The sequence below is a fragment of the Zootoca vivipara genome, chromosome 1 (genome assembly GCF_965207765.1).
Source record: "Zootoca vivipara chromosome 1, rZooViv2.hap1.1, whole genome shotgun sequence".
Lineage (NCBI taxonomy): Eukaryota > Metazoa > Chordata > Lepidosauria > Squamata > Lacertidae > Zootoca > Zootoca vivipara.
This window is the reverse complement of record NC_142582.1, coordinates 44,987,156-45,007,280: the sequence shown is the minus strand read 5'-3', so window position 1 is coordinate 45,007,280 and position 20,125 is coordinate 44,987,156. Positions and strand designations below refer to the sequence as shown.

Below are 20,125 nucleotides of genomic sequence, written 5' to 3'. Positions count from 1 at the left end.
CATTCTGAGCGCATAGGGTTCCCTTGCCACACCCAGTACAAACTCCTTGCGCTTACATTTATTGTTCCTCCTCTACCCTCCATATCCCAAGAGACCCCAACCACCACCTTCGTATTAGAGGTTACCGTCCGCACACTTTCACTGCACAGACACTGGTGGTTAGGTAAAACCTCTTTTAAACTGTTTAGCAGAGTTTATCTTCTTTGTCTCGCGGAAGTGGTGAACAATTACAAAGTTGTTGTTTCAAAGATGACTCACAAACTCTGTGAAGTCTTGGTCAAGAGATGATGATGATGATGATGATAATTCTACCCCACCCATCTGGCTGGGTTTCCCTAGCCACTCTGGGCAGCCTCCAACAGAACATTTAAAACAGAACAAAACTTCAAACATTTAAAATTTCCCTAAACAGGGAAGATTTTATTCCCAGACCGGGTACAAGCACACATTCAAACAAAACTCTTATCTTATCTCCAGCGCCTCATAAATTAAAGGAACAGGCATCTGTAAAAACCAAACTGAGTTCTTATTTGCACTTCTAGCTGATGCTAATTAAGCTCAGAGTGCCACTCCCATACATAAAGGGAAAAACTATGGAACCTTCTAGAAACTTTCTGGCAAAATGATTTCTTAACACTTAGCTCCTCCAACTCTACCATCTTTAGGTTTCTAATTTGAATGATTTCTTCATCCATCCTCATATATGGCCCAAGATCAAGTCATGGATGGCAGTGGCCTTATGAATCATTGACCTGGCATTGCACAGCAGCACCTTCAGGTCATGTGGGTATCCCTTGCTGATTCCAGTATCCACCCGGTCAAGACCAGACCCGGAGCAGGCATAGTCCTCAAATAACGACTAAGCCTGCCTCCTCGGTAGTGACATGGTCTGGTCTTAGCGTAACTCCTCCTTCTACCCATGATCACTGAGATCGGTTGTCCCAGTGCATTCCCCCCCCTCCGGTGGAACCTGCGCCGGCAATTTTGTTGGCTGGGACCCACTCCCAGGCAGCTCTGACCCCTCCCCTTAAAATCAAATTAAAACCTATACAAAAAAACCAAAAACAATAAAACAATAAAAACCAAAAACCAGTAAAGGTTACAAACATACCAAAATTAAACCAATTCCCAAACCTGACTAAACATCCATCCCACCCCCCCACCCCCCCAGGCCTCCTTATAAGCTGTGGTGGTGAGTATGGGGCTCACCCCCAGGCCCAAGGCAGAAAATGGGCTTCAGAGGGGAGCTGTCCTCCCAGTACTCACAGGCAGAGCAGCAACAAAAGACAAGCCTGCTGGATCAGGCCAGCATCCTGTTCTCACAGTGGCCAGCCAAATGCCTATGTGAAGCCTGCAAGCTGGCCAAGAGAGCAAGAGTGCTCTTCACACCTGTAATACCCACCAACTGGTGTTCAGAAGCATAATGCTTCCGGCAGTGGAGGCACAACATAGCCAGTGTGGCTAGTAGCCACTGGTAGCTTCATTCTCCATGCATTTGTCTAGTCCTCTTTTAAAGGCATCCAAGTTGGTGGCTATCACTGCCTCTTGTGGGAGCCAGTTCCATAGTTCAACTATGCTCTGTGTGAAGAAGTAGGCTACCTCCCTTCCCCTTCCAGCTGTAGCTTAAAATTCACTCCTTCTGTGATGTTTCTGGTAAAACAACCCCCCCATTAGTCACAGAGCACCGCATTTTTCGCTCCATAAGACGCACTTAGTTTTTAGAGGAGGAAAACAAGAAAAAAATATTCTGAATCAAATGTTGTACTAAACTATTTAATAAACAACCGGCCCCGCCGCCGCCTCTAGCTGGGGCAGGCACAGGAGGCGTGGTTGGGAGAAGCACTGCGCTGTGCCTCTCCCAACCACGGCTCCTATGCCGGCTCTTGCAAGTGGCAGAGGCAGCAGAGGGACAAGCGGCCCGAAAGGGCTGCTTGTTCCTCCCCCGCCCCTTTGCCGCTGTCGGCGGCTGCAGCGAAGGAAGGATCCATCCGGTCAAGACCGGACCCGGAGGCAATCCGCCATAGCTCTGGCGGCAGAGGCATCCTTCCACTTGCGACTGCAGCCGAAGGAATCCCTCTGCCGTCCAGTGCCTTCGCTCCATAAGACGCCCTTGCTTTTTTAGGAGGGAAAAAAGTGTGTCTTATGGAGCGAAAAATACGGTACATAGAAAACTTAAGAATAACTGACACCTACTCACATGCATCCTTTGTAACTCTTGGCTCTCCTCTTTCCACTTATGTGCCTGTCTCCCTGCTGTTCCCTCCTTTGGTCTAAATTTAGATTATAAGCCTCTCAGGGAAAGGCAGGATTTTTGTTTATCGCATTCTGTACTGTTGCACATGCACACAATAATAGTCTGCATCTATTGGAAACACTATTTGCATCAGTTTGTTTATTAGTCCGTCAAGAATAAGAGTGGGTGGGGTGGCATTATTTTAGAAGTAGGGCTTTTTTAAACAAGGTTGCTGTTGGCTTTTAAAAAACAACAACCCTACTAACGCTTGGTAGCTAAAGCAGCTCACAGAGTTAATTCAGACAGAGTTTCTATTCTAAAACAATAACATCTGTGGAGCACAGTTATACAAATGCGTGGGTTATGTCATACAACTTGTATCATGAAATGGAATTTTATCTGCAGCCTTAAAATATCAGTGGCATCCAAAATCCACAAGGGAAGAACCTATTTTTATAACCTAAGAATGAATCGTTACAAAATAGCCAAAGGAAGAAAGAAGGAAGGAAGAAAAGCAATTTCTAGAATATTGTTTTTTTAAGAGTAACCACATGTGCAATAAAATACATTAAGGCAGTACAGGAATTGTATGATACACAGATAACACGAGGAGAGAGAAAAAGAAGTGCAAGATGGAACAACATCCATTTACAAAGAACAAATAAATCCCATCAATCATACAAGATAGAAAACAATGATTCATGCAGAAAACTGGAAGAATTACAAAGTGAACAAAGAGATGAGGAGAAATGCGTGGCTTTTACAGATGTCACAATATTATTTCCCAACTGCCACAGCCTCCAACAAACACAGTCTTTAGGATTCAGAGCTCACCAGTTTCTGGAGCTTTTAACATTTTTCCTAAAGTTAACCAGGATTGGCCTCTAAGGTGAAGAAGAGTTCTTCTAAATATCAACAATCTCCCTCTCTTTCTCTACTGGCTGACAGAATCTGGACCTGTGTGAGATTCCTTACTACCATTTTCATATCCATTGCTATTCATATTCCTAGCTGTTGCCTGTGAATGTATCCTAATGGCAAATAGAATGATCTGTAGTATAGTACTAGTCCAGTCTTTGCCCAGTAAACTAATTGGGAACCTAATCTATCTGTTCCAGTGTTCTCATTTTCATTTATTCTGCAAAGAGAGTTGGATGCTTATAGAAACGTTGGAAGCTGCCTTACACCAAGCCAGACCATTGGCTCCATCTAGCTCAGTACTGTCTACACTGACTGGCAGTAGCATTCCAGGGTTTCAGACAAGGGACTTTCCCAGCCCTAATTGGAGATGCCATGGATTGAACCTTGCCCCTTCTGCACAGAGAGCACATGCTCTATCACTGAGATATGGCTGTTCCCCAATTGAAGCAAGCATTCAGATCTGTGTGTATCCTCAAAAAGTGGTGTAATTTGAGAGGAGATACTGTCAAGTTAAAAAGGGGGCTAAACAGAAAGCTAATCTTACTTGCCTTGATCCAGCCAGAAGCTACACCCATGCCGAAGCAGGCTTGCTCCTGTATACAGATGGGGAATAGTCTGTGCGGTTTTCCCAGCCTGCTCCAGTAGTGAGGGTGCCGCCGCAATCCCAGTTGGCGGAATTCCAACTTTATTTACTTGGGTTCCATTTAACTGAGGCTAGTAACTACGCAAAGACTATAGCAGCTAGGGCCAATTCACACCTAATGCAGTAAAACAGTGCTTGACTTTTGTATGGCAAATTGAATTGCGAAAGATATATACTTCTCCACAGATTGCAGAATACATGCCAGCAAGCCATGGCCAAGCTGGTTCATGTCATGACCAGCATGCGTAAGATGCACTGCCCTTCAGACATTTGCCCCCACCCACATCAGGATACACACAGCAAACATGCCATGTAACATGTGATTCAGCCCAAGTGAATGCTGATTCTCAGTCCAAGTGAATACTGATTCACCCAAGTGAATACTGATTCCCAGTGCAGCTGAAAGACTAGGAAGGTAAAGGGACCCCTGACCATTAGGTCCAGTCGTTGCGGCGCTCATCTTGCATTATTGGCCGAGGGACCCGGCATACAGCTTCCAGGTCATGTGGTCAGCATGACAAAGCTGCTTCTGGTGAACCAGAGCAGCACACGGAAACACCGTTTATCTACTTGCACTTTGACGTGCTTTCGAAATGCTAGGTTGGCAGGAGCTGGGACCAAGCAACGGGAGCTCACCCCGTCACAGGGATTCAAACCGCCAGCCTTCTGATGAGCAAGCCCTAGGGCTCAGTGGTTTAACCCACAGCGCCACCTGGGTCCCTTGAAAGACTAGGAAGCACAACGCTAAATGCAGAGTCACAACATGGTGTTTCCCAACACCACCAAATGATGCCGGGAACCCATTTTTCCCTTTGGTAGCCAAGGCAATGTAATTCTCCAGCAGCAACTCATCTATGTTTCAGGCATGTTCCCCAAGCTTCTGGTATTCTGGGTGGTTTATCGCAAGACTCTACCCCAGGCATAATGGGGAAGTGGGCTAAGGTGTGTTACCCTGGGAAACTTGCTTGTGTAAAGCATGCCCTGACATTGCCTTTACTGCAGTGCTTCTAGCAGAAGGAATGAAGGAAGAGATAGGAATGGTTTCTGACAATTCTGTGTGGTGGCTGAGCAGGTAATGCTTCTGGAACTGAGAAGTGGAGATGTGATTTCTCCACAGATAAAAAGTAGAAAGCAAACAGCCGCTGCCTGTCTCTGCCTCCCCAGGACCTATCTGTTTGGAAAGCACCCTGAGACAAAAGGTAAATAACATTGTGACACCTCAGACAAGATGGATTAACAGGTAGCTTGTTACCTGGGAGAGTAAGAGCGCCTGAAAGTCTTGTGAGGAGGAGCAACGGGGATGGAGTTAGGCTGAAAAAGGGGAGGGGGGTGCTTCGACAGCCCATCTGCACTCCAACCCCAGAAACGACTGCAGTGATCACAGGAAGAAAAGAGAGAAAGGGAGGAAGAAAAAGAAAAAGAAAAAAAAGGAGAAAACAAAACTATAATCTGAGTGGCTGAGTCTTTTCATGCTTTCTCAGCAAGAGAGGAACTTAATAGAAACAAACCGGACAGAAACACTCCGAGTAAATATGTTGTTATTCAGTAATATCTTTAGTATCAACCGACGTTGTTATTTAAGGATTTCAGGACAGTCAATGTGTTGTTTCTGCTTGCGTATTTCACAATATAGACCCAGGATGTTATCCTGCAGTTGAAATCAGTGAAAATTTGGCCATTGGCTTTCTCTGGAAGTGGTTTTCAATTGTTCAGCTAATATTAAAATACTGAGGTGATTGCTGTTCTGAATATGCATCTGGAACAAATTCACCTGGGTAACAGAATGTAGGCTCCAGAAGGGCTTCACAACTAGCCAAGTGCTTGATGGTCGCCAGGTCTGTTGTACACATCCACAGATGACCTGGCAGCGGGCGGAATCTTATAATCCATTTTCCCAATAAAACTTCCAGGACAGTGTTTCTTCTTAGCATTATAGCTATGTCTCTGGTCCTCTGAATGAATACTCATATGAACAGTAAATACTTGTCATCACTGGCAAGTTCTTCTTCAAACAAAACCCACAGTTCCTCCTAATCCACCCCATTTCAGCACTTTATACGTTTTAAAAGACCTTCCAAATTAGCAGGTCTACTGTCAGGCTGAAGCAGAATGGGCCTTGCAAAAAAAAAAAGGTTGTCCAAGGCCCTGATAAACGGCAGGAGCTTTCACTGATGACTTGTGACTCTAGTTTGAATGATAATTGCTTCTGTGGCTTCTTCATTCATTCTTCAAAGCTATTGCTCTTCAAAACATAGAAGCAAAATGATGTTCTTATCCTTCTGCCTCCTATCAGAGTGGTCTACATTCTGCTTTCCAGCTCCACCCAATCAACTTTTGCTGGCTAAACAAAGATGAACAAATGCAAAACGTAGTTTTTTGGGCTGATTTTTCTCATGCATGTTATAATGATTCATTAATGTTTTGAGTAGACTAAGGCTGCAGCCCAACACCATTGAACTCAATGGAGTTTTTGAGTAAACATGCATAAGATCGCACTGCAAAGCCAGTATGTATTTCCATCTTGTGTGATTTAAAAGTTAAAAGGCAGGAGAGAGGGAGATTCAGTACAGATGGAAAATTCCTGTTCTCCTAACTATAGTTGGGAGATTACAAGGACTCCCTGGATTCAATCACTCTCCTTCTCTCCTTATTTTTCATTTTCAATTTTCCTCTCTGTTTTCAAACTGTAGTTTCAAAACTACAGTGCATATTTTTTTATAATAATAATTTATAATAATAATAATAATAATTTATTACTTATACCCCGCCTGTCTGGCTAGGTTTCCCCAGCCACTCTGGCCAGCTTCCAACAGGAGATTAAAAATACATTAAAAATACATTAAAAGCCATGGTTAGTTCTAAGTCAAGCATGGTTAGGAGTGGTGTTAGGTTAGCATTATCACAATGTTCTAGCCTGGTCTCCTAGACATTTATTAATGATCACAGAGATCTGTCAGGTCAGAGAAGGCTAGATATGGAGCCCACAATCACTGCTGGAACCTAACATCTCAGGACATTTCCTTCTGGAGTTGCTGGAATATTCAATCCGTCACTTTGTTTCTATTGAGTTTTAAATACGTTATAAAGGTAAAGATCACATTGGTGTATGAAAAATGCTACAAGACTGGAAATGGTAAGTCAGAAATAATTCTATTGCATGTCACAGCAGTTTCTTTCTGAGCAGCAGAATAAGGAAAGTCACTCAAGAAAAAGAGATAAGAAGAGCAGTTATGCTTGCAGATACTGGTTCACAGAGAAGGAAAATAAAGGGTAATAAATTCCACAGATGCCAATCTCACCTACCTGTGAGGGAATCATCCAAAGTCATTCAATCCCAACTTTTGAAAGACTCATATATACACATACACACACACACAGTCCACCAATCCTGTCACTTTATAGCCATGCAAGTGGACAGGTTTATAATTCAAAAATACAACATCCTATCAAGAAAATAACATTTCAAACAAAAGAGGAATTATTTGTTAGAGAGTTCTCAGGCATTATCAGCCCCAAAACATTTGAAGAATAATACGAGACGTTGATCTCACTACTACAAATCATTCATTCATTCATTCATTCATTCATTCATAGTTCAAGGCTGTGTTCCTATGCAAACTTTCTGACCTAGGTGCAGGATTTTATTTTTTGGGGTCTGTTTTAAAACTCAAGGACAGCAGCATCAACAACAAAAATAAGAATAGAACACAGTTAGAAATAAATAAACAGTAAATAAATTCAAAAATGCAGCAAGCAGTTCAGAGAGTTGAACAAGAAAGCTACAAAAATGAACAGGAAAGCTACAGAAATGGCTCAATGGAATCGCCAGAAATAAAAAGCAAATAATTGGTTGAAAACCAGAAACCCCATCAGCCAGGATTTTCTCTGCAACGCCCTTGCTCTGCTTACTATCTAGCCAGATTAAGAGTTCTGGAGAACCTGAAAGTTTGCACATGGTTTGGTGATTATTTTGGTTGCCTTACTAAAGGTATTGATCTAATACGGTATGGTTTTTTTTAATCCACCTAAAAGATGTGCATCTACTGGTATGTGTACAGAATGGAACCCTCAATAAGATGTTTGAGCTAAAGCACTGCCTTCTAGGCTCTTTGCCTAATAGCAGAGTCACACTTAGAAATGTGTGTGGTTAGGAGAACACTTTGTTTTTTTGAACTTCTCAGAACTGCATAGCCAAGTGACATCATGATGGAAATATCAACGCTGTCCATTTTACTGATATCTAGCAATGGAAGTCTTCTTCAGTGCGTCTATATTGCTTAAAATGTGCATCTTGGACAATTAAACTTTTTTGAAAATGTTTCTAAATACAGAGTTGCAACACTTTACTCTGACTGTGAGTGTACTGTGACAAACACCGTGGAAGCAAATCATTTGGTCTCTAGCACAAATTTGGTGTCTCCATTACCTCAGGGTCCTTTATGACATTCATGTGTTTTTAGTCTAAATTGTCCCTAAATCTTATTTCACTGGAAAAGAATGAGTATTATGTGAACATTAAGAAGCTGGCTCTCCAGGGACTCAGATGACTGTGTTTTATGTCAGGAGTCTTACAGATACCAGGAATTGAATCTGGGACCTTACGCACACGAAGCCTGCACTAAACCAATAAACTATAGCACATCCTCTAATCTAAACATCAAGTATATTCAACCATGCCCTTTGCTTTCCCTGATCTAATCTGTCCCTGGCCTTTTTGCTCAAATCCTTGAAATATGCTGTGCAGGTTCCTCAAGCTGAGGCTAGGCTCCTCAAGCTATTCAGCCTAACATGTCCTGAAGGTAGCACCTTTATTGCAGGAAAATCACATTTCCCCTTGTGGTTGCTGGATTGTACTTGTGACGACTACTACGTGGAATGTGACAGTACAGGTGTCACAGGAACCTAATGGCTAATGCATACAACATGGATAATTGTTAGTGATGCTGTTCCTCCCTTCCCCCTTGATACCCATGCTACTGTGTCGTTTAAAACAAAGGTTGCATTTTATTAGTATTTTATTTATAAAGCTTTGCAGGGACTGTGCACTTCCCCTCTGTATCACTCCAGCACAGGAACAACTTGCCGCAAGGGGTAGCCAAAGTAGTGCCCTCTGGATGTTGCTTCAACTCCCAACTCCCATCCAAATGGCCAATTGGCAGGGACGACGGGAGCTGAAGTCCAACAACATCTGGAGGACACCATGTCAGCTACTCCTGACTTATGTAGTCTACCCTTCTACTTGTGAAGTCCTCGCAGTGGCACAGATGCTTGTTAATTATTTGCCAGCCTTTCAAGCCTATGTGTTACCAGCTCCCCAGTTCTAAAATACAAACAAACCCCCAAACCCAGGAAGCAAAGTTACAGCTATCCCCTTCACTGAGTGTGGTGAAATGATTAGGGTGCTGGATCAAGACCTGGGAGAGAAGGGTTTAAATCAGGCATAGGCAACCTCAGCACTCCAGATGTTTTGGCACTACAACTCCCACGACCCCTAGCTAACAGGGCCAGTGATCAGGAATCATGGGAGTTGTAGTTCCAAAACATCTGGAGAGCCAAGGTTGCCTATGCCTGATTTAAACCCTTCTCTCCCAGGTCTTGATCCAGCACCCTAATCATTTCACCACACTCAGTGAAGGGGATAGCTGTAACTTTGCTTCCTGGGTTTGGGGGTTTGTTTGGGTTTGTTTGTATTTTAGAACTGGGGAGCTGGTAACACATAGGCTTGAAAGGCTGGCAAATCCTGCTCACCTGTGAAGCTCATTGAATGATATTGGGATAGGTTAATCTATCTCACAGGGCTGTGGTGAATATAAATGCTGGGAGGAACTGGACTTGGAGGAAGGGGTTAATTTCCTTCATGAGCGCAAATTATTACATGGTTGAGATAAGCCAACAGCAGCGGGGAGTGCTGACTATATAAATGATTAAGGCATGTCAGCTCATCAGTCGGGGGAATTGTGCTGTAGTGTCAGGGTCAGTCTTGAGAGGTGAGTCAGAGTCTGTGTTACATCTTGAATTGCTGTAGCGACAGAAATACTTTCTACTTGTGTACATATATGTATCTGCAAAAGCCTATACATGCTGCAGTAATCTATTTTGAACCTTAAGCTGCCTCTGTGTGGTGACTGGAACAGGGAGCAACTTCTGCTACATGGTTATCTCACCTCAGATTCTCAACAATAGATTGGGCAGGTGGGAGCTGCAGCAACTTGAGCTCCTTGGAGGAATAATGCAATATAAAGTAAAATAACATAAATTTTGAAGGCTACGCCTTTAGATCAGGGAATGTGCGTATAGTTTCCCCTAACAAAATTCTACCATGTTACGCAGCTTTCATAATGTTCTCTGTTATAATGCACAAGGAACACACCCAGTCTCACCTACAGCTACAAGCAGTGTAACATCCTGATACGAACCTGATAATGCATTATTAAAATTCAATTATACAGCGAAGTAGGAAAAAAAATATACATGTGCATTTGTATGAGCCTATAGTTCACTCTGCCACATCTGTATTAGCTTTTAGACATCTTATTAAAAACAAGTGTTTTGTACTCTGTGCAAAAGCTGTCCTAAAAGGACGAGTTTAGGGTTTTATTAAGGTACAGACACAAGCTTTGTTTCCTGACCCACTTTCAGAGCTGAGCAAATGTGTTACATATTTTCCTACATTGCCTCTTCTTGAGGAGTCACCTTTCAAGCATGTTCCACACAGAAAAGCCTCTCAAGACACCTATAATCTTTTTTTTAAAAATGAAGCTGCAGTATTACCTTGGGGAGAGTCCTCCATGAGAACAGTTGGTAGGTGAAGTTAAGGGGCTGGTTCTGCTGCTAGGGTGACGTGAAGGAGTTCGGCCAACAGTATTGCTAGGAGAACCCTAAGTGTACAAGCAAAAAAGAAGATTAGGGGCAAATAACATGTAGCACAACAAGATGAATAAATATGGAACAATTTTGTCCCCATTCATACAATGTGTCGCTTAAATAGAATCATTTTCTGTTATTAATTTGTTATGCACAAACCCTTGCTTGACTAAGTTGTTGAAATAAATAACTTCTGGGCTTGTGTTGGAGCAGATAAAATAATATATACTATATATACACATACATATACATTATGTATATGGGGGGGACACATACCCCTAAACAATTTGTGACTCTTTGTACTTTTGTCCATTTACTGTATTTATTTTTTCTATAGTTTTTCCTTTAAACTATAAAATGGTGATCAGATGTCAAGGAAATAAGCAGCTATCTTAATTTTAAAAGACATCTGAAGGCAGCCCTGTTTAGGGAAGCTTTTAATATTTAATGCTGTATTGTTTTAATATTCGATTGGGAGCCACCCAGAGTGGCTGGGGAGACTCAGCCAGATGGGCAGGGTATTATTATTATTATTATTATTATTAATAATAATAATAATAATAATAATTTTCTCGAGTCAAAATGAGAGTACCCCTAAACATTTTTTAAAGAAAAAAGCACTGCATACACACATGCATATATTCTAAATAAAATAAGCCAAGCTCCTCCCCCCCCCAAAAAAATAATTCAGGAGTAGATTGGCTTATTTTTTCAGGACAATCCAGCTTCAGAAATTGCCTACCACAATCCACCACTCTGCCCATTCCCCCACCTGACAGGAGTAGTGAGAAACCCTGGTCTAGTTATGGAAGAGGGGAAGAGGAAGGTCTCTGCTCCTCTCTCCAGTGACTGGCCAAATGCCACTGTGTTTGTCCTTGGGAACTGCAGTTTTCCAACAGGATTATTCCAATGTTGGTATCCTTTGGGGAAAACCCAAAGGCCAATGTGGTCTTTTGTCCTAGCATGCTGCTATGCAATGCATTAGAATGCTGTAGGAGGAGGAGACAAACTGCCCACCTCACTTGTCAATGGAAGTGGTGGAAGGTGAGGATAAGCTTCTTCTCCAGCTTGGAGTTTAACCTGAGCCAAATAATATAATTTGGCTCCAAAATCTTTACTTAGAAGGTTACCATTATGATCCCCTAAAATTCATAGCCCTGCCTGAGCACCAACAAGCTTTGTCGTCCTCTCTGCTTTTTAGAAGCAATCCTTCAAAACCCAAGGCCAGGGATAGCCAATGTGTTAGCTTTCAGGTGTCGTGGACTACTCTTCCCATCAACACTGATTTGTCATGCCGGATGGGAGTTGTAGTCCATGTCTGAAGCATACCAAATACCACTGCTCTAGACAATGCCAAACTTCTTATAAAAGCTCACAACTAGTGAGCCCATTTTTAAAGAAATTGAAAAGGCATAAGTGCTTTCTGTACAATTACATTCAATTGTATACCTACTTTGTCAAAAGGTATTTTTTGCACCGCAGTCTAACCTCAGTTCCCGAACGCCTCCATTATTGTACGTTTCGGCTCCCAAGCACCAAAAACCCAGAAGTAAATGCTCCAGTTTTCAAACATTTTTGAGAACCTGAACATCCGACGTGGCTTCTGCTTGAGTGCAAGAAGCTCTTGCAACCAATCAGAAGCCGCGCCTCGGTTGTCAAACGTTTTGAAAGTTGGACGGTCTTCCGGAACGGATTACGTTTGACAACTGAGGTTTGACTGTATCCTGTAAAACAAAGGCTGTGTGATTTTAGGGCAGAGCTTTAGCTCTGAACAGATCAACAGTGGGGCTAGGCAATATTAGGTTTTCAACATCACAATGTATCACCAGCCAAGCAAGTTGCATTGGCCCCAGATGGCAAAACGCAGGGTGAAACTGCTGCTGATCTCACGGCGGGAGCTGAGGCACTTTCACCCCAGCACCTTGCAGGCTGGGGCCAATGCCTCAGGCCCTGTCTTGCTGTTCAGCTGGGGGGTGGGACGGCTACAGCCATCCTGCTAAGCAACCCCGACGCCTGAGCAGCATTTGGCTTTGCTCAGCTGGGGCATGGAAGGAGCATCCTACCCCAGCTGAGCGAGCCCCAATGCCTGAGCAGCATTGGGCTTCACTCATCTGAAGACTCCCGACTCCCTCCAACAGGTGCTGCTAGCAGAGGGACTCATGAGCACGACGGTTTCACCAGCATGTGTAACCAACATTGTGATCTGCAACTCATACTGGTCCTGGGCTATATATCGATACACTGCTCAGGGCTAATCAACAGCTTAACAGAAATCAATGCCTCAGTTGATTCTTAAGGAAAATATGCCACAGCCTCACCACACTAGTGTTACTGGAGTTCTTGAGGTGGTTGTGTAGCAGCCTGGTAGCACCGTCCTGGAATGTTTTGGGCAAGGCACCAAGTAACATGGTAAACTCAGGAGTGTTCAGTTCAAACAGAGAAATAAGGACTATTTGTGCTGCCTAGGAAGGAATAAAAAAACCAGCAATCAACATCAGGGCAATCTTTAAAACTGCTTATGTTCTACTGAGGAGTAATTACATGGGATGCAATTAAGATCCATTAATACATATAGTGTTTTGTGACAAGCTTCACAAAACACTATTAGATGGAATTAACATTCATTAACAGTATCTATAACAATCAATCATATCCATAACAGTGAGATCAATCCATTGAAGTTTTGCAAGAACTGCATCAAAGGTGTATGCACAAAGTACTCCCCAAGTCCAATGAAATATCTTGTTTCAGCCATCTGGCCTTGGGGCTTCAGAACTGCCTTACTGCATCAGACAACAGGATTACCTAATCCACCATGGTATCAAACAATAAGGGGAGCTGCAGTGCTTTAAAAGAGCACATCAAAAGAATAGACTTGTATGTCGCTTTTTGAAAGAAAGCCCTTGGATCCAATGGCAGCTTCCATCAGTAGAAAAGGAAGGGAGGTGACTTTTGCCAATTCTTCTTCCCTTGTGCAGCAGTCTGCGCCATCTCCCATGTTGTTCCAAAGGGTCCCCCCCCCAACTCTCTGGAGGTTGGGGGAAGCACAGCGAGGATGGGAAAATAGGCGGACATCACTTCCCTCCACATTGTGGTGATGGAGACCTCTGTTGGTTCTAAGAGTCTTGCATAAGCAAAGGAACATCACTGAATACATCCCAAGCAATGCAGTATTTTTCCTACTAGAGGTACATATCTCATGTTACACACCTTCAAAAATTACTAATCCCTACAAAGCCTTTTAGGGCATTTAACAAGCTAAACTCCAGACCAGCATCTTACACTCCACACTCCAGTGGAACTACTGAGTAGTCAGTTTTTGCACATGAAGTCTATCTGAAATATCTCAGTTGAAGAATAAACCCTATGTAACAGACTCATCATACTGTATGTGGATATACACACAATGCAATCTAAGAATGTTTACTTAGAAGTAAGTCCCGCTGAGCTCAATGGATTTTACTCCCTAGTAAGTGTGTGTTGTTTTTTTAGGACAGTAGCCTCAAATGCTGCTGCTGCTTCAACACATTAACTACAAATTCTGACTGTACTCTGGTCATGAGAACATTTTCAGTTGGCCTGAAAGCTGATGTATTCAGTAAACTTGGGCAATACGGCAGCCAACAGGTGCTGGAATTTGCTTGGGGAGGGAGGGAATCCACAGCCAGCATTCACTATCCAACTGCCATCTCGTTTCTTGTTTACATGTGGCATGAAGTCAGCCCTGAGGGTCACTTGTCAGGATCTAAACCGGCTGTTCAAAGGTGTGTTAAGATTTAGTCTTTAAATGGCAATCCTTTCCATCCACCATAAACAAACTGTTACACTTGAAGAAGAGAAAATGTGCATCTGTTGTCTACAAAGGCCTAATAGTTTCTTCCACTGGCCAGAGCATCTTCCAGCTGCGTAGAGGATCTGACTGTACTGTACCCAGAAAGAGGGTGGAAATCACTCCTGTCCATCTTGTTCTACAGAACTGAAGAACATTCATCAAAAGAACATTCTCTGAACTGAAAATATTATGACAAATCAAAGATGCAATAAAATAATAGGGAAAAAGCAGGAAATCATGCCAAAGTACATAAGCACTCGGGACAGATCATGCAGATCCAAGCGCTGGAATTTTAGTTTGTCGGAGGATGCCTACATGCAATCAGTAGTGCACCTAGGCAAGCAAGATCTCAGGGTTGTGGAGTCCTAGAAAAGAGCAGATTCAAAGCACCTCTTGACCCATTTCTGAATTGACTAACCCTTCTGTTCCTAAAGCCACAGGACAATGACTGCTCCTTTCAGTTGCCTTGGCAGTTCTGAAGCAGGCTCCTAACAGTTTCTACTGCAGGTCTATTCCCACCAGGGATAATTACAATGCCATCTATTTGAATCCAAAATTCTCTCTAGTAAAGGAGCTTATTGCACTCGAGACTGCCATTCCTCAAATGCCACTGAAGGGCATAACAAAAGTTGTCTTTCTACGTAGAAAAATGTCATTTTGCCTTTGTCTCCTGTAATAGGGCGGAGCTGTGTTGGGCTAATACCCAAAGGGTGTGCCTGCTGCACACAGATGTAAAACCAGGCACACCCCAACTTTGCGCCAGGAGCCCTCAGTCCCTTTCCACCCAACCTTGAGATGTGAACTCATCATGCAGTGCAACTAACTGCAGAGCTTCTTTTAGACAGTAATGATTATAGTTCATCTAATTCAAACTCTTGAGTGAAAGGAAACGTACATCAAGCCAAGTTATTTGCACACACGCCACACAGACACACACAGTCAGCACTGCATATTTATTTCAGGTCCCCATTTCTCTCCACAGATGATGTAGACTACATTAGAACTCTGGACTGCAAACAGAGAGTATACCTTATGATTAGTGTACACTACTTTTTAATCTACCTGTTTACACTTCTCTTCCAAGTTTCCTTCACCAGGACCTGATGAGGCTGATGGTCTAGCTGGTATATCCTCACCTACCCAACTATGCATGGTCTGAGGTCAACAAATAGGAAAGGGGACAGGATTTAGTAGAAGCAAGCACAATATTTTCAGTGACCCATACAGAAAAGCAGTTGCATATTTTAGTTTCTTGCCAGGGCTGCATTTTCAAAGCAGGTGGTAATTCTCAAACTTGAGGCCAATGCTGCAAAATTTAAATTGCTATTTGATCACGAAGATCTTTTACATCTTATTTTGGCTGGGATCTCATCTATTATTTTAGTGGCATTGGATTCTATCTGAATTCTCCTGTTACTCATGCAGCACTCAGCAGTCTTAAAAGGTACTATCAGACTTCAATTACTCCCACTTAAAAACTGCTGCTAAACATTATTTTTCATTTTCTCTTTTTTTTGAGAGAGAAAAAGCGCATGGACTTTATACTGCACCTCTCAAATCGATTGCTCACAAATCTTTTCCCGCCTAAAACCAAAGTAAGCTTTAAGAAGCTTTAGGAACCTCAGAGTATTAGGCAAGAGCTATGTTAATACAAATTGCAAGTATGTCAAATGACGCAATCCTATACATGTCTATGAAGTCCCAATGCTTTCAGTGGGGCTTACTCATAGGTAAATGTGTATAGGATTGCAGTCCGGGGTAGCAAAGAAGCAGCACATCACTCCATGGTGCTCCAGCAACACCACATATTTGCCTGAACGTTGATTAGATAGCCTTTTGCTGCAATAGTGCTAGCAGATTGGATTGCTACCCTAAGCCTGGTAAGTGAATTTCCTGAGCAGTAGTGTTGAGAACAGTGATGGAGAGCCACAGAGATGTCCCCCTGGCACTGGCATCACTACAGCTTACCTGGATAATAATAATAATAATAATAATAATAATAATAATAATAATAATAATAATAATTTTATTTATACCCCGCCCTTCCCAGTCGAGACCGGGCTCAGGGAGGCTAGCAACAAAAAATATCAACGCAAGTATAAAAGAAACAATTCAATTAAAATGCAGATTAATACAATGATTGAAATTCAATTTTAAAATTAAAAATCTACAAATAAGATAAAACCATTATAAGTTAAAACCTTAGGGGAGGGTAACCCCGGGGTCAGACTGCGTCAGTCCAAAGGCCAAGCAGAACAGCTCTGTCTTGCAGGCCCTAGGAAAAGATGACAAATCCCGCAGGGCCCTAGTCTCCTGAGACAGAGCGTTCCACCAGGTCAGGGCCAGTACTGAGAAGGCTCTGGTCCTGGTCGAGGCCAGATAAGAAGGTAAGGAGAGCCTGATGGATCAGGTCCATGGCCCAGCATCCTGTTTTCACAGGACTGAGGCAGGGCCATGGATGCATTGGTGGAGCTCCCATCGTACCAGCCGTGACTGCCATTTAGCTGCCACGTTTTGAAAGCTACAATGCCAGATGAATGACTTGTCCAAGAGACATACACTTTCCAACAAAACTCTGTTTTCTTTTATGGAACAGCCCTGCTCATTCAGACCAAGGATCCATATTGTCAGCACCTTGTTCCCAACTGTGGACAGTCAGATGCCTCCAGGAAGCCAACAAAAGCAGGTAGGAAGGAAAAAGCCCTCTCTTGTTGTGACTAGTATTCAAGGTCTAGCTCAGGCTTCTTCAACCTCGGCCCTCCAGATGTTTTGAGACTATAATTCCCAGCATCCCTGATCTCTGGTCCTGCTAGCTAGGCCAAAAACATCTGGAGGGCAGAGGTTGAGGAAGCCTGGTCTAGTTCCTCTGAACATGGAGGTTCCACTCAGATATAATAGTAAACAGCTTTTCTTAGATCAGGGGTAGCCAATGCGCTGCCCTCCAGATGTTGTGAACTACAACTTCCATCATGCCTGACCACTGGCCATGCTGGGTGGTTCTGAAGGGAGTCTATCACATCTGGAGAAAACACCACATTGGCCACTTTATTTTAAACCCATTCTCCATGAAATTGCCTAATCCTTTTTTTAAAAAAAACAAACAAACCCATCTAAGCTACTGGAGATCTGCACATTTTGTGACAGGCAATTAGATAAATTAACTAGGCACCATGTGCGGAAGTATTTTCTTTTGTCTGCCCAGAATCTACTGCCAAGCAACACTCATCCTATTTTTTAAAAAACTATTATTTGCAGAACTCAAAACGCATGTACTGGCCAAAATTGCTCTTGAGCTTCTCATTCAAAACAAACAAAAACTGATGGCCACTGTTTTGGAAACAAGGCTTAGGAACAGAGAGATCTTTATAGGTACTAAGGGCATCAAAGACACATTTTAAAATACCAGTATGAAAGAGGTTTTTAAAACCTCCTTTCCCCCTTCCTCTTTTGAAAACTGCAAGTTTTATACTTCTCCAGAATGCTTTTCTATGAATAAGTATATTTAAAGAGCCCTCATTCCATACCCCCTATTACTTTGCTCTTACTTGTGCTGAATCTCACCAGCCATTTTTTTGCTCAGTCATTCAGTTTGAAGAGATGCCTTTAGAACTCTTCACTGTCTGCTTCGGATTTTAATTTGGTGTTAACAGCAAAAACTGACTTCAGAACATTTATAATTGAATTAAATAGCCATAATTTACTCCCTGTGAAAATTTTGCAGTTAATGCTTTTTGTATTTGTATGCAAATGCCTATTTTGTCTTTTGTATGAAATCTGTGTTTGGCTAAAGTAATTTTTCCACTGACATTTAGGTTTTTCTGAGTGTACCTTTCTCTTCAGTTTCTCTCTGTGTTTTTATCACCTGCTGCCTTATCCTCCCTAACATGCACAGGCTGTATCTTTTCCTTCTTATCCAAACTTTAACAAGGTGAGATTCCTCTCAACTTGTGTGTAGCAATTGTGACACCTAATGGCAGAGCTGGAAACTTCCTAGACCTTGCTAAAATGCTATTACACCAGCAAGATGCTTTAAAACTATATTCTTTATCACACAGAGACAAATAAATTAACCCATTAAGGATTGGCAGCACAACAAAGACACACACACACACACACACACACACACACACACACACACACACACTTTCTCTCTCCCTCTCCCTCTCTCTCTCTCTCTCTCTCTCACACACACACACACACACACACACACAGAAGGTTCCACTGCCCTGCTGTGGAAATCTTCTTATTAATTAATCCAAATAATCTAGCTTTAAAGAATGCAAGGAAAGTCTTGACATCTGGTGCAAACGTATGGGGGTGGGGGCCAGAACATCATAATACTGTAGTAATGCAAAGCACATATTTACAGAAAGGTATTTTGCTTATTGTAGACAATTCCAAAGTGCCTCTTTTGTAATTATATGAAATAAATATTCTGTATGAACTGTGTGTGTGTGTGTGTGTGTGTGTGTGTGTGTGTGTGTGGAACATCTGTTCATGCTGCCCTTTGAGTACTACCACTGTTAAGAGGGGAATTAGGTAATGACCAGAGAAGGACCTTTTTTGGCTGCAGCACCCCATCTGTGGAACTTCCTTCCTAGGAAAGCTCACCTGGCACCTACCCTGTTATCTTTCAGGCACCAGACAAAGACTATTCTCCCAGGCCTTTCAAATATTTCACCTACTTGTGAAGATTGTATCCTATTGTTGCTACTACTTTTTATGCTGTTTGATCTGTTCTATCTAGGGAGTAGAATCTTGTATTATCTAATAGGAATGTAAATATTGTGGATGGTGAATAATTGACTCTCTCTTGTCAAAGTAAGATACCATTTGATCCGTCAGATGTAAAAAAGAGCACAAAGTTCTTCTGGTTATTCATATAATGCTATGGAAAACAAAAATGGATGGTCAAGTAGCTATAAACTTTATCTAAGGTGACAGATTTAGATACAGCATTTCAAAAATCAAATTACTTGACATATTCAATTTCACAATGTTTTTAACCGTTTATATTATTATATTAATTAAAAGGTTCTGACACTTAACCCTTGTCATTGCTTTAACTCACCTTTCTCACATCCGAGCTCTTTGGTTCTGTTGTCCAAGTAATGATCCTAGAAACAGCAAGTTTTGCCTCACTGGAGTTTGCAAAATCTGTGGGGTCCATCTGTCTGGCCAAGGACTCTATATACTTCAGGATGGCCACTTTTACCTAAAGTGAGTGGGATAGTTCTGTAAGTAAGATAGAACACTGCAAATTCCCCAAACCCCAAGATCTTTCCCTGCTCCTATTCAAGGATCTGTGGGTCACTGATTGCTATATATAAAAGTCATCTCTAGATTTTCTGAACGCCACTAAAATATAAACACTGGACAAAAGACGACCTTCCCCATTTTTCTGCGGTCAAGTACTATGTTCTCAGATGCAAGCATTTCCCAATGTTACTGCAAAAGCTTTTACTTGCCTTAAGGTTTGGTGTTTGGGTTTGATCTACAATAAATCTCATCAAAATATTAAACTGTTGATCAAATGGAAAAGAATCCCTAGAGTGGAAAGAAAAGAAAACAATGCATGGCAACAAATTCCATTACTAGTCACAACATTTATGCACACAAGAGGTCACATTTG

At 42.2% G+C, this 20,125-nt stretch overlaps 1 protein-coding gene across 2 annotated transcripts in view; it reads right to left on the bottom strand.

Annotated features, from left to right (window-relative positions):
• The window catches only part of CLASP1 (cytoplasmic linker associated protein 1), a 165,220-nt gene that overhangs the window by 20,875 nt on the left and 124,220 nt on the right, over positions 1-20,125 (bottom strand). Inside the window, exons 29-34 of one of the 2 annotated variants that reach the window (XM_088652464.1) lie at positions 19,962-20,040; positions 19,565-19,708; positions 15,556-15,648; positions 12,980-13,123; positions 10,569-10,675; positions 5,050-5,166 (exon numbers count right to left, since the gene is read on the bottom strand). In XM_088652464.1, the coding sequence (XP_088508590.1) occupies positions 5,050-5,166; positions 10,569-10,675; positions 12,980-13,123; positions 15,556-15,648; positions 19,565-19,708; positions 19,962-20,040 (684 nt within the window). The remainder of the gene's footprint in view (positions 1-5,049; positions 5,167-10,568; positions 10,676-12,979; positions 13,124-15,555; positions 15,649-19,564; positions 19,709-19,961; positions 20,041-20,125) is intronic. The other variant, XM_035128806.3, reaches the window with a different exon arrangement.